At 50.6% G+C, this 12016-nt stretch overlaps 1 protein-coding gene across 1 annotated transcript in view; it reads left to right on the forward strand.

The window, feature by feature from the left end:
• ZNF598 (zinc finger protein 598, E3 ubiquitin ligase) overlaps nucleotides 1-6510 on the forward strand; it is a 69889-nt gene extending 63379 nt beyond the window's left edge. Inside the window, exon 13 of the mRNA XM_075318309.1 lies at nucleotides 4923-6510. Within this exon, the coding sequence (XP_075174424.1) occupies nucleotides 4923-5273 (351 nt within the window). The 3' untranslated portion in view covers nucleotides 5274-6510. The remainder of the gene's footprint in view (nucleotides 1-4922) is intronic.
• Nucleotides 6511-12016: the final 5506 nt, after the last annotated feature.

The raw sequence follows: 12016 nt of genomic DNA on the forward strand, positions 1-12016 counted from the left end.
TTGTCGCTGGTCAGCGTAAAGGGTCGCAAGCTTCCAAATCCACCCTGACTCGGTGGATCAAGGAACCAATTCTTGAAACCTACCGTGCTGCTAGGCTCCCGGTTCCCTCAGGGCTGAATGCCCATTCTACCAGAGCCGTGGGTGAGTCCTGGGCATTACGGCACCAGGCTACGGCTCAGCAGGTGTGCCAGGTACCTACCTGGTCGAGTCTGCACACTTTTACCAAGCTTATCAGGTGCATACCTACGCTTCGGCAGACGCCAGCCTAGGTAGACAAGTCCTTCAGGCGGCGGTTGCCCACCTGTACGAAAGGGCTGTTTGACGGCCCTACCACGAGGTATTCTTTTACCCACCCAGGGACTGCTTTTGGACGTCCCAATTGTCTGGGTCTCCCAATGGAGCGACAAAGAAGAAGGGAATTTTGTTACTTACCGTAAATTCCTTTTCTTCTAGCTCCAATTGGGAGACCCAGCGCCCGCCCTGTTTTCTTAGGGTTTTTTTCGGTACACATGTTGTTCATGTGAATGGTTGCAGTTCTCCGATGTTTCTTCGGATTGAATTGGTCTTTAAACCAGTTATTGGCTTTCCTCCTTCTTGCTTTTGCACTAAACTGGTGAGCCAGTGATCCCACTGGGGGTGTATAGCCAGAAGGGGAGGGGCCTTACACTTTTGAGTGTAATACTTTGTGTGGCCTCCGGAGGCAGTAGCTATACACCCAATTGTCTGGGTCTCCCAATTGGAGCTAGAAGAAAAGGAATTTACGGTAAGTAACAAAATTCCCTTCTTTTCTGTCAACTCCTCCCGGCTCCAAGGCCGCCGCCTTCTCACAGGCCGTGGCATTTCTTGCAGGCCAACGGAGTAATTGTTCCGGTTCCCGACTGGGAACGGTTCTGAGATTTTTGCTTAAATCTATTTCTAGTCCCCGAAGAGGGCGGTGCCTTCCGACCTGGATCTTTAGCTTTTCAAGCATGGTCAGGTGTGGCGTTTTCACATGGAGTCTCGGTCTTGTTCCGTGTGTTTTTCACCGGATCAATCAAGAACCCAAGGAGATTCCCTAGCAGCCATCGGCATCAGGGATGCCTTTCGGCAAGGGTCAATCGCAGTTTCACACCAGCGTTGACTACGTTTTGCCATCGGAGTGGTCCAATTCGTGGCTCTTCCCTTGGGGTTAGCCACGGCCCCTCGAGTATTCTCCTTGGGGCTGCTGTGATTAGGGTCCTGCACCCCTAGGGATTGGCAGTGATCGTTTGCCCTGGACGGTTTTCTTCTCGGGGTTTCATCCAGTGCAGGCTCTTAGTAGAGTACTTCGCTTACTCTCGCCACTCTAATCTATTCGGGTGGCTTGTCATTCTGTCCAGGTCCACTCTGACTTCGCACCAGAGGTTTTCAGGGACGCAATTCGAGACTCTGTCGGCACTTGTGAAGCTGCTCTTAGTCGATCAGTAGTCCCTCCGCTGGCGGTCGACGTCGTTCTATCAGACACCAAATAAGGTGCTGGTCAGACGGTGGCGTCAATGGAAGCGATTCCTTGCCCAGTTTCTCCTGCGTCCTCTGAGACTGGAGGGTTTCCGCTGTACACGCGACCTCCCTCCTTCTCGGAGTGGTGGCTTCGCCACTGACCAGGGGCTCGTTGCAGTGGTGGTTTCGGCCACTCTGTCTCAGGGATGCTCCTTCCTGGCCCCGTCCCGGGTGATCCTCACCAGGGTGCTGGTCTTTCCGCCTTGGGAGCAGTATATCTCCACCGTGGAGCGCAGGGCGCTTGGACTCTGTCCGAATCAGCCCTCTGGTTCAATGTGCTGGAAATCAGAGCTGTATTTCTAGCTCTCTAAGCCTTCACCATCTGTTGGCGGCTAGGCACATTCGAGTCCAGTCGGACAACGTGACAGCGTTTTCCTACATCAACTTCCAGGGCGGGACATTCAGCCGTCTGGCAGTCTTGGCGGCTCATCATTCTTCAGTGGACAAGGGACTCCTAGTCCACCATATCCGCAGCCCACATCCTAGATGTGAAAACTGCGAGGCAGACTATTTCAGCTGTCCAACCGTGGTCCACAATCCTCAGGTTTTGCGGTAGGCACACTGGTTCATGTTTGATCCCAGCTTCGTCTCTACCTCTTGCCCAGAATCCTGCGCAAGATCAGTTAAGGGGGCCGTCGGGTCATTCTCATTCTCCAGACTGACCCAGGCAGGCTTGGTACCCTGACCTGCTCCTTCTGTCCGTTGGGTTGCCATGGCATCTTCCGGACCGTTCAGACCTTTTCTCAAAAGGGTCCGTTTTTTCCGTCAGAATTCTGGATTCTCAGATTGACGGCGTAGCTCTTGAGTCCTGGATCTTGGCGACTTCTGGTATCCTTCCTGAAGTCATCTCCGCTATGACTCGAGCTTCAAAGTGTCCTTTGACCTTTTTAGCTTTGCCGACCCTCCTGTCTCTTTCACTGTCCGGTTTACAGCTAGGACTATCCCTCATTAAGGGACAGGTCTCGGCTCTGTCAGTATGTGCCAGCGGCGTATCGTCCGGCTGGCTCCGGTGCGCTCCTTTCAGGGCGCATCTCACATTATTCCGCCTTTCCTGCGGCCTATGGAGCCCTGGGACCTTAATCCGGTCCTCTCGGTTCCCGGAAACCCCCCTTTGCGCCTCTTAGGGAGGTTTCTTTGTTTCATCTTTCACAGAAAGTAGTCTTCTAGTGGCTATAATTTCCCGCCAGAGAGTTCTGGCTGTACTCTCTCGGAGTCACCCCCTTCTTGGCCTTTTGCATCAAGACAAGGTGGTCTCCGTCGGACTCCGGACTTTTTTCCCTGAGGTGGTTACTGCTTCCACCTTATCCGGGGCAATTTTCCTGCCTTCCTTTTGTCCGGCTCCTGTTCATCGCTTGAGAAAGCGTTGCATATCCTGGATCTGGTGCGGGCGCTCCGGATCTATGTGTCTTGCACCGCCGTTATTAGGCAGTGCACCTCTCTCTGGTGCTGACCGCTAGTCAGCGTAGCGGTCTCTCGGCATCTAAGCCGACCCTGGTTCGTTGGCTTAGGTCGGCCATTTCCGAGGCCCAACAAGTGTACTCAAGTGCCTTCCCCGCCGGGGATCAGAGCACATTTGATCAGACCTGTCGGTGCCTTTTGGGCTTTCAGGCTCCAGGCTACGGCTCAGTAGGTCTGTCAGACTGCAGCTCGAATTAGTCTGCATACTTTTTTCGAAGCTCTATCCAAGGCATGCTCTTGCTTTGGCAGACGCGGGCTTAGGCAGACGCATCTTTCAGGCGTCTGTCGCCCATTTGTGAAGTTAGGTTTTTGCCTGCTTCTCAGTTGTCTGTTTATTCCCACCCATGGACTGCTTTGGGACGTCCCATGGTCTGGGTCTCCCATAGGAACGATAAAGAAAAAGAGAATTTTGTTTACTTACCGTAAATTCTTTTTCTTATAGTTCCGTCATGGGAGACCCAGCACCCTCCCTATTGCCTGTTGGCAGGTTTCTTGTTCCGGTGTCTTCACCGGCTGTTATTGTTGTAGACAGAGGTTCCGGTTCTTCCGGTTTTTACTCTGTCTCTTCTTGTGGGTGGATGTCCTCCTTCAGCTTTTGCACTAAACTGGCTAGGACTGGCTACCAGGGGGTGTATATGCTAGGAGGGAGGAGCTACACGTTTTGAGTGTAGTAACTTTGTGTGTCCTCCGGAGGCAGTAGCTATACACCCATGGTCTGGGTCTCCCATGATGGAACTATAAGAAAAAGAATTTACGGTAAGTAAACAAAATTCTCTTTTTCTCTCCACCCCCCCCCCCCCCCCCCCACTCCCCACCTCCCACTCCCCCTTCCCCCCCCCCCCCCAACCATGGTGCAAACACTAAGCGTTAACAGAGTGGCAGTCACACATGCTCACTGCCTATAATACAAGGGACTTTGGAGACAGAATAGCGCTTTGTCACCATTTTCCAAAACCCGTAGCATTCTCATTTTTCGGGATATGGGGCTCCTTGACGGCTTATTTTTTTTTTTGCGTCTTGAGCTTTTTTTTTTAATGATACCATTTCTGTGTAGATGCCATATTTTGATCGCCAGTTATTGCATTTTAAAGAAATGTTGCAGCAACCAAAAAAAAACGTAATTTTGGCATTTGGAATTTTTTTTTTCGTCATGCTGTGCGCCAATCAGGTAAATTTGATTTTATATTTTGATTGGGGATTTCTGAAAGCGGCAATACCATTTTTGTTTTTTTTTGTTTTTTTCCTTCTTCAAAGTTTTTAACTTATATTTTCAATGGGGGTGAATGGCAGGTGATTTGAACTTTTTTTTTTTTTTTTACATTAATTCTTTTTTTAAAACGTTTTTTTTTTTTTTTTTCATTATGATTAGTCTTTCTTGGGGACTTTATCACCACTCAGTCCAGTCGTCTGTGTGTTTCTGCTGATCAGAGCAGCATCACTCTGATCAGCAGAAGTGCAGTGTTCCTGTGAGTGTCAGCGCTCTGTTGGCTCTCATAGGAAGTGAGTCATGGTAGCATCAGGGGTCATCAGCTGACCCTACGCTACAATGACAACACATTGGCACCCTGTCATAGGGCCACCAATGGGGGCAGAGAACAGCGCGAACCCTGCTGCGGCACTTTAAATCGCTTTGTCAGTGCGATCTAAGGAGTTAGCAGGCATGTGTGGATCTCCGATCCACCTGTGCCTGTTAGCCACACATCTGCTGATCAGATCAACAGAGATGTGTGAGGATTACCATGGGCTCGCCGCCGGAGCCTGCGGTAACCAGAGGGAAACTAGCAAGTACGTTCTTGGTTGCAAAGGGGTTTAACATCCGACCTTTAGGCTTCCTGGATACTGAGAGTTGTTCTGCTGTCTCCTGCTATTCCCCGCACATCACATATGAATCTGTTTATTTTTTGATGGGGTTTTATTTTTCTAAGTTCTGATTTGTTTCCTTCCAGGGGTTGATATCGGCGTCGGAGTATTACAAGAGCTGCCGTCAGCTTCTCGGGGAGAACTTCAGCCTGATATTCAACGAGCTCCTGGTGCTTCTTCCGGACAACGGCAAACAACAGGAGCTGCTGTCTGCGCACCAGGAGCTGCGGATAGAACAGAGGCAAAGCTCCAACAAGTCCAAGAAGAGCAAGAAAGCCGCCTGGAAAACGGACTCCAGCTCCCCCGAACTGGACTACTCCACCTGCCCCTCCTGCAGCCAAGTGCTGGCCCCCCAGGACGTTGCCTATCACAAGACATTGCACCTCGAAGACAATGACTTCCCCTCCCTGCAGGCCATCAGCCGGATCATCAGCTAGGCTCCGGAGGACGTCGCCCAGGCTTTGGGTGTGCGCTTAAGAGCAAGAGGAATAATGAATGCACCAAAAAATACCTGTAATAGTAAAGAAGCAGAAAATGTCTGCCCGGGGATAATAAAGTAATTTATTACGCTGCTCTGCGTGGCCAAATACATGGCGACGACGCTGCTGAGCGCAGAGGGCTACGGAGTCGGTGCTGCCCTGTGAAGAGACGGCGGCCGGGCTGGATCGCTGCGGGTACCGGCTACCACAAAGCACAGCTTCTCTGCAAAGTGTTCCTGTCAATCGGAGCCTTTTTTTTTTCTTTAAGTGACATCATGGATGTGATAAGTCGTGTGCGTCAATGGTTTTACAGGCGACGAGACAATGTCTTTTTATGGGAACTGCTGTTACTCCCTGCTATCAGCCATTTCCGTCTGGAGAGACTGCTGAAACACTGATCTCATCTCTGACATCTGTGAACGTTGCCCACTTTTACGGTCGGACCTGTACCCTACGAAGTTCATTAACCTTTTCCAGGTTCGTCCGTTTCTGATCGAGAAACGCAACGGGATTAATTCACACAGCAATAAAACGTATTCGTAGCGGGGGGGTGGAAACTTTAGCAACTTTTTCCACTTACCGCGTGAAGAAGGAAGGTGCAGACGTCCCCCCGTAAGGTGACTCGTCACGTGATAGAAGTATCGTCATTGTGCTCCAAACCGTTCAGCACTTTTCGAGTCCTCCCATCCTCCGGGGGCAGTGTCGCCACCTCCGGCGTTTGCAGTCGGACAATCTGCTTTCCTCCCGCGCGGGACGATCAATCCGTAATTTATAATTGCAATAAGACCCAAAAATGACGGACTTTTCTCTCTTTTTTTTTTTTCTTTTTTATCTGTTGCTCCGATTCGAAAATTTATGTTCGACGCCCCCCCGGGCTATTGGAAGGAGGCACAAAGTGCCCCCCCCCACGTCCACCATGATTTTGCTTTACGTATTTACCTGTACAGTCCGGACCCCGACAGTATTGAACCCCTGAATGTTGTACAATTGTTTACTACCGTCTGTTTCATGTCCTGTGCCTTCCGGGGCAGATTAATATTGTTTCAGCTGCTGGTGGTAGTGACGGGGTTAATGCCGCTTTTTGGGGACGATGACGAGCGTCCCTTCCCCAGTGAGAGCTACATGTATTATGTGCACAGAGGAGACAGCGAGGCAGATACCAGACTGTATGGGGTAAATAAATAATAAGAAGAAACGCTGCTCGGCTGACGACTCGTTTTTCTGGCTGCAGTAACACTGACCGGCCACTTGGGGGGGCCGCGCCATATTCTGTATTGTGGCTATTGGGTGCTGCCCTCCGGTCCTGAGTGTCGTGTATGGTAGATATGTAGCAGAGCGGAGTTTGTCATCTCGTTGGCTCTGCTGTGGATCGTCCTAAAACGGCCGCCACGTGTACATGGTATAAGGTCAATTACTCAACCGACCACCTCTGCTCCTGTCCTCTACTACACTGATCCTCAGACCCCAACAGATCAGATCTTCTGGATTTTCTTACTATGGAGATCCTTTAGATCTGATCTGATCTGTTGGGGGCTGGAGTTGCAGATCACTGATCAGCTATCCTCCCACCCTCCATCTTCTCTTCCCTGTAGTATGGCCTTTTTTTATACCATCTAATAACACGACTGCCTTCTGTTCCTCTACCTCTGTGCTCCGCTCCTTCATTTACATCCTCTACATAAGCCCCAAATCTCAACTTTCTGCATGCATAATATATATTGGGGTTTGTTTTAACTTATGCCTCCAAATTCTACCTCTAGCCCAATTGTCTACATCTTCTAGCCTACACACCTACTCTTATTCTGCCCTTATTATTTCTTCCAGTCTCTATCCTGACCCTCTGCCTCTAATTCTACCCCCTATATCGCTGCCTCTTCTTTATAACTCTTCCTCATCTCTTCTCCCGCCCTCTGCCCTCTTGTCCTGCCTTCTGCCCTCTTGTCCTGCCTTCTGCCCTCTTGTCCTGCCTTCTGCCCTCTTGTCCTGCCTTCTGCCCTCTTGTCCTGCCTTCTGCCCTCTTGTCCTGCCTTCTGCCCTCTTGTCCTGCCTTCTGCCCTCTTGTCCTGCCTTCTGCCCTCTTGTCCTGCCTTCTGCCCTCTTGTCCTGCCTTCTGCCCTCTTGTCCTGCCTTCTGCCCTCTTGTCCTGCCTTCTGCCCTCTTGTCCTGCCTTCTGCCCTCTTGTCCTGCCTTCTGCCCTCTTGCCCTGCCCTCTGCCCTCTTGCGCCCAGCCCTCTTGCGCCCTGCCGCCCTGGCTGAGGCTGGGGTAGGCTGGGAGGAGAGAGGCTGATGCTGGGGGCCGAAAAGGCTGATGCTGGGAGGAGAGAGGCTGATGCTGGGGGAGGCTGAGGCTGGGGTAGGCTGGCAGGAGAGAGGCTGATGCTGGGAGGAGAGAGGCTGATGCTGGGAAGAGAGAGGCTGATGCTGGGAGGAGAGAGGCTGATGCTGGGGGAGGCTGAGGCTGGGGTAGGCTGGGAGGAGAGAGGCTGATGCTGGGAGGAGAGAGGCTGATGCTGGGAGGAGAGAGGCTGATGCTGGGGACAGAAAAGGCTGATGCTGGGGACAGAAAAGGCTGATGCTGGGAGGAGAGAGGCTGATGCTGGGAGGAGAGAGGCTGATGCTGGGGACAGAGAGGCTAATGCTGGGAGGAGAGAGGCTGATGCTGGTGCAGCATGGGGGATGGAGCACGATGGGGGGGTGCGCAGCATGGCGGATGGAGCACGTTTGGGAGTGCGCAGCATGGCGGATGGAGCACGTTTGGGAGTGCGCAGCATGGCGGATGGAGCACGTTTGGGAGTGCGCAGCATGGCGGATGGAGCACGTTTGGGAGTGCGCAGCATGGCGGATGGAGCACCTTTGGGAGTGCGCAGTATGGCGGATGGAGCACGTTTGGGAGTGCGCAGCATGGCGGATGGAGCACGTTTGGGAGTGCGCAGCATGGGGGATGGAGCACGATGGGGGGTGCGCAGCATAGGGGATGGAGCACGATGGGGAGTGCGCTGCATGGGGGATGGAGCACGATGGGGAGTGCGCAGCATGGTGGATGGAGCACGTTTGGGAGTGCGCAGCATGGCGGATGGAGCACGTTTGGGAGTGCGCAGCATGGGAGATGGAGCAGGATGGGGGGTGCGCAGCATGGCGGATGGAGCACGTTTGGGAGTGCGCAGCATGGCGGATGGAGCACGTTTGGGAGTGCGCAGCATGGCGGATGGAGCACGTTTGGGAGTGCGCAGCATGGCGGATGGAGCACGTTTGGGAGTGCGCAGCATGGCGGATGGAGCACGTTTGGGAGTGCGCAGCATAGGGGATGGAGCACGATGGGGAGTGCGCTGCATGGGGGATGGAGCACGATGGGGAGTGCGCAGCATGGCGGATGGAGCACGATGGGGAGTGCGCTGCATGGGGGATGGAGCACGATGGGGAGTGCGCTGCATGGGGGATGGAGCACGATGGGGAGTGCGCTGCATGGGGGATGGAGCACGATGGGGAGTGCGCAGCATGGGAGATGGAGCACGATGGGGAGTGCGCTGCATGGGGGATGGAGCACGATGGGGAGTGCACACCTCCCCCCAACACACACACACACACACACACACACACACACACACACACACACACACACACACACACACACACACACTGGGAACCACAAACAACTGCCCTACACAGACACCCACACACAAAGACAACGCTGCACACCCAACACACAAACACACGCACATACCGCACAACACACACATTGCACAAAACATACCTCCCCCCAAAACACACCACACACCCCACACCCACACAAACCGCGCAACACACCCCACACCCACACAAACCGCGCAACACACACACACACACAACGCTACAGACACACAGCGCTCCACAAACATCGCAACACACATACAACACCGCTCTCACCCCCCGTCACACCCAGACAGCACCCAGAACATGTACAGCGCCTACACAAACACTTGGTAACTACACACAACAACATATATATATATATATATATATATATATATATATATATATAAACAAAAATCATACATGAACTACACAATACGTAAATTCTAGAATACCCGATGCGTAGAATCGGGCCACCTTCTAGTATGTAATACACTATGTAAGTGGCAGAAAACCGTTTTCAACAAAAACCTAGTAAATAACATTTGTGCAGTCTATGAATTTGTTGAAAGAAATAGAATTGCCTCCATCAGATCGTCCTTCGCAGATGATCTCAAATCTGACCTGATAATTTTAAGGCCGGAGAACAACCTCTCTACAGTAATTTGGGTTGGAGGCAAGGCCGTAACCACATGGGCGACATCTCTAACAATTTCCGGGTATAGAGGAATTGCCTCATGCACAGTCAGTTTTGATGAACGGTTGACTTTTTCTATTTCTTTGAGAGCAAGTGAAAAATTTTGATGAAATCTGGTCAATCTGCTGCTATAGGAGACGGAGTGAAATCTTTTTCCAACGCTTTGCCTGCTCCATGTTATCCAAATACTTGTCAAAGTTAAACTCCTCATCTGATGAGGATGAAGATATGGCAGCAGTAGCACTCTCAGGCCTCAAGTCCTCTTGCGCCTGGCAGTCCTGTAGCCGCTCATCCTAACTGCTACCTCACTCAAAGCTTCTTTTCCTTTAGTAAGCTGTTGATCATCAAGCAGTATACGATGACTGGGGTCCACATAAACAGCTGCCAGAAGAATTTTATTTTCCAATAGCTGTGTTTCCCTCCGTTTCATTGAAGCAGAAATGCCATCTGCGATTAAACCTCCTCTTTGGGACAGGCAAAATAGCAAGTTCTTCCACTCCCTTATGAAAATGCCAGGAGTTAAATCCTCAGCTTGTAATTTTTTAGTTATGGTAAATGGGTGATTAAGCAATTCCTTCAATTCAGCCACCTGTGTCCACTGACCTTCATTTAAGGTTACTTGAGGGTTCACCATATCTATAAGAAATGATTTTATTTCAAGCAATCGCTCAGTGATTAAATAAGTGCTGCCTCACCGAGTGGCTTGATCAACAATTGCACCTTTCCCAGCACGTCTCTTCAAGATGGAATCAATTTTAGGGGTTCTGGCGGCAATAACCAACTTTCTCACTTTTCCAATCAGATTTCCAGCATTCCCGCCCGGTTTCACACATCCGGCTTTTCGCCGGTTTGGCGGATGCAGTGCACGCCAGTACAGTACGATACAATACAGTGGCAGTGCTGCAAGTTCCGGGTCACATGACAGCATGTGGCCGGCGTTTGTCGTGCTGCCACTGTACTGTATACACTGTACTGGAGTGCGCCGCATCCGCCAAACCGGCAAAAAGCCGGATGTGTGAAACCGAGGTGTCTCTTGCAGACTCTCCTTATTGCCAGCTGCAGCGTGTGCACAACACAGCGCATGTGAGGAATATGAAAGTGTTTTGAAGCAACTTCAACAAGATCTTCTAATCCTAAAGTATCATTTTGCTGTTCTTCTGTTGTAATATCTGCTTGTTCCTCAGTTACATGAGCAGCGCTGTGGCTCCATCTCACACATACTAAATCCTACATATTCTTCTATCTGTTGTTCATTACTCTCATTCATCAATAATTGTACTTATGTGTGAAGCATTGTCCGTTACAATAGCAAGAACCTGTTCTTTTTTGCGTTCCTAATCTTGCAGAACTTTTTCCACTAAGGCCTGGAGAAACTGGCTGCTGTGATGAGCTTTACTATCTGTTACTGCCAGTGTCTTGCTAACAATTTCTTTCTTGTTACAAACATATCGAACATTGATGGCAAAATAAGTCAGTGAAATGCAGTGACTCCGGCATCCAGCAAAGGCAATGGGTGAAAAGATGGGACATTCAGACGCAGCGTGTTGTGAGGATCCTCGCACAGAATGAGCTGTCAGTTTGTGGCCTTTTTCTAATCTGTTTTTGCTATTGAAAGCATTATTTAGGAGCTCAGAAATCTTTCAGGTGATGCGGTTTTTTAAAAAGCTGATCTGCTTTCGCAGCTGAAAAACGTATCCTGAAAAAACGCAGCAAAAACGCTGTGTGAATGTAGCCTTAGATCAGGAATAGAACAGACATTTATAGGACATTTCATAACTTTCCCAAATTCCTATGAAAAAATATTCAGCACATTCTGCATTGCACTACTGTCCCCAATTTATTATATATTTTAGGAGTCGGAGTTGGTGCATTTTATACCGACTCCACCAAAATGAGCTCCGACTGCACAGCCCTGGTGTTACTTAGTAGGCTGTGTTTTGCTGTTTCAAGAAAATCAGTGTTTTATCCTCAGCCACGCCCACACCACTGATTGGCTGTTTTCTGTCAATTTACATAGAAAACAGCCAATCAGTAGTGTGGGCGTGGCTGGATTAGGAGGCCTGAGACCACTAGTGCTGTAATGATCCCCTGCTGATAAAACACTGATTTTCTTGAATCAGCAGGGAATTATCACTACAGTCCTAGCGGTCTCATGCCTCCTTGTTCAGCCACGCCCACAACGCTGGCTGTTTTTTTGGCAATATACATGTGGGTGGGGTTATGCATTCTCAGATCTGCCAATCATCAGTGGTGTGGGCGGGGTTATGCACAGCTCAGTATTCTGAGATCTGCCAATCAGTGGTGTGGGCGGGTTTATGCACAGCTCAGCATTCTGAGATCTGCCAATCAGTGGTGTGGGCGGGGTTATGCACAGCTCAGCATTCTGAGATCTGCC

This window comes from Anomaloglossus baeobatrachus, chromosome 7 (assembly GCF_048569485.1).
Source record: "Anomaloglossus baeobatrachus isolate aAnoBae1 chromosome 7, aAnoBae1.hap1, whole genome shotgun sequence".
Classification (NCBI taxonomy): domain Eukaryota; kingdom Metazoa; phylum Chordata; class Amphibia; order Anura; family Aromobatidae; genus Anomaloglossus; species Anomaloglossus baeobatrachus.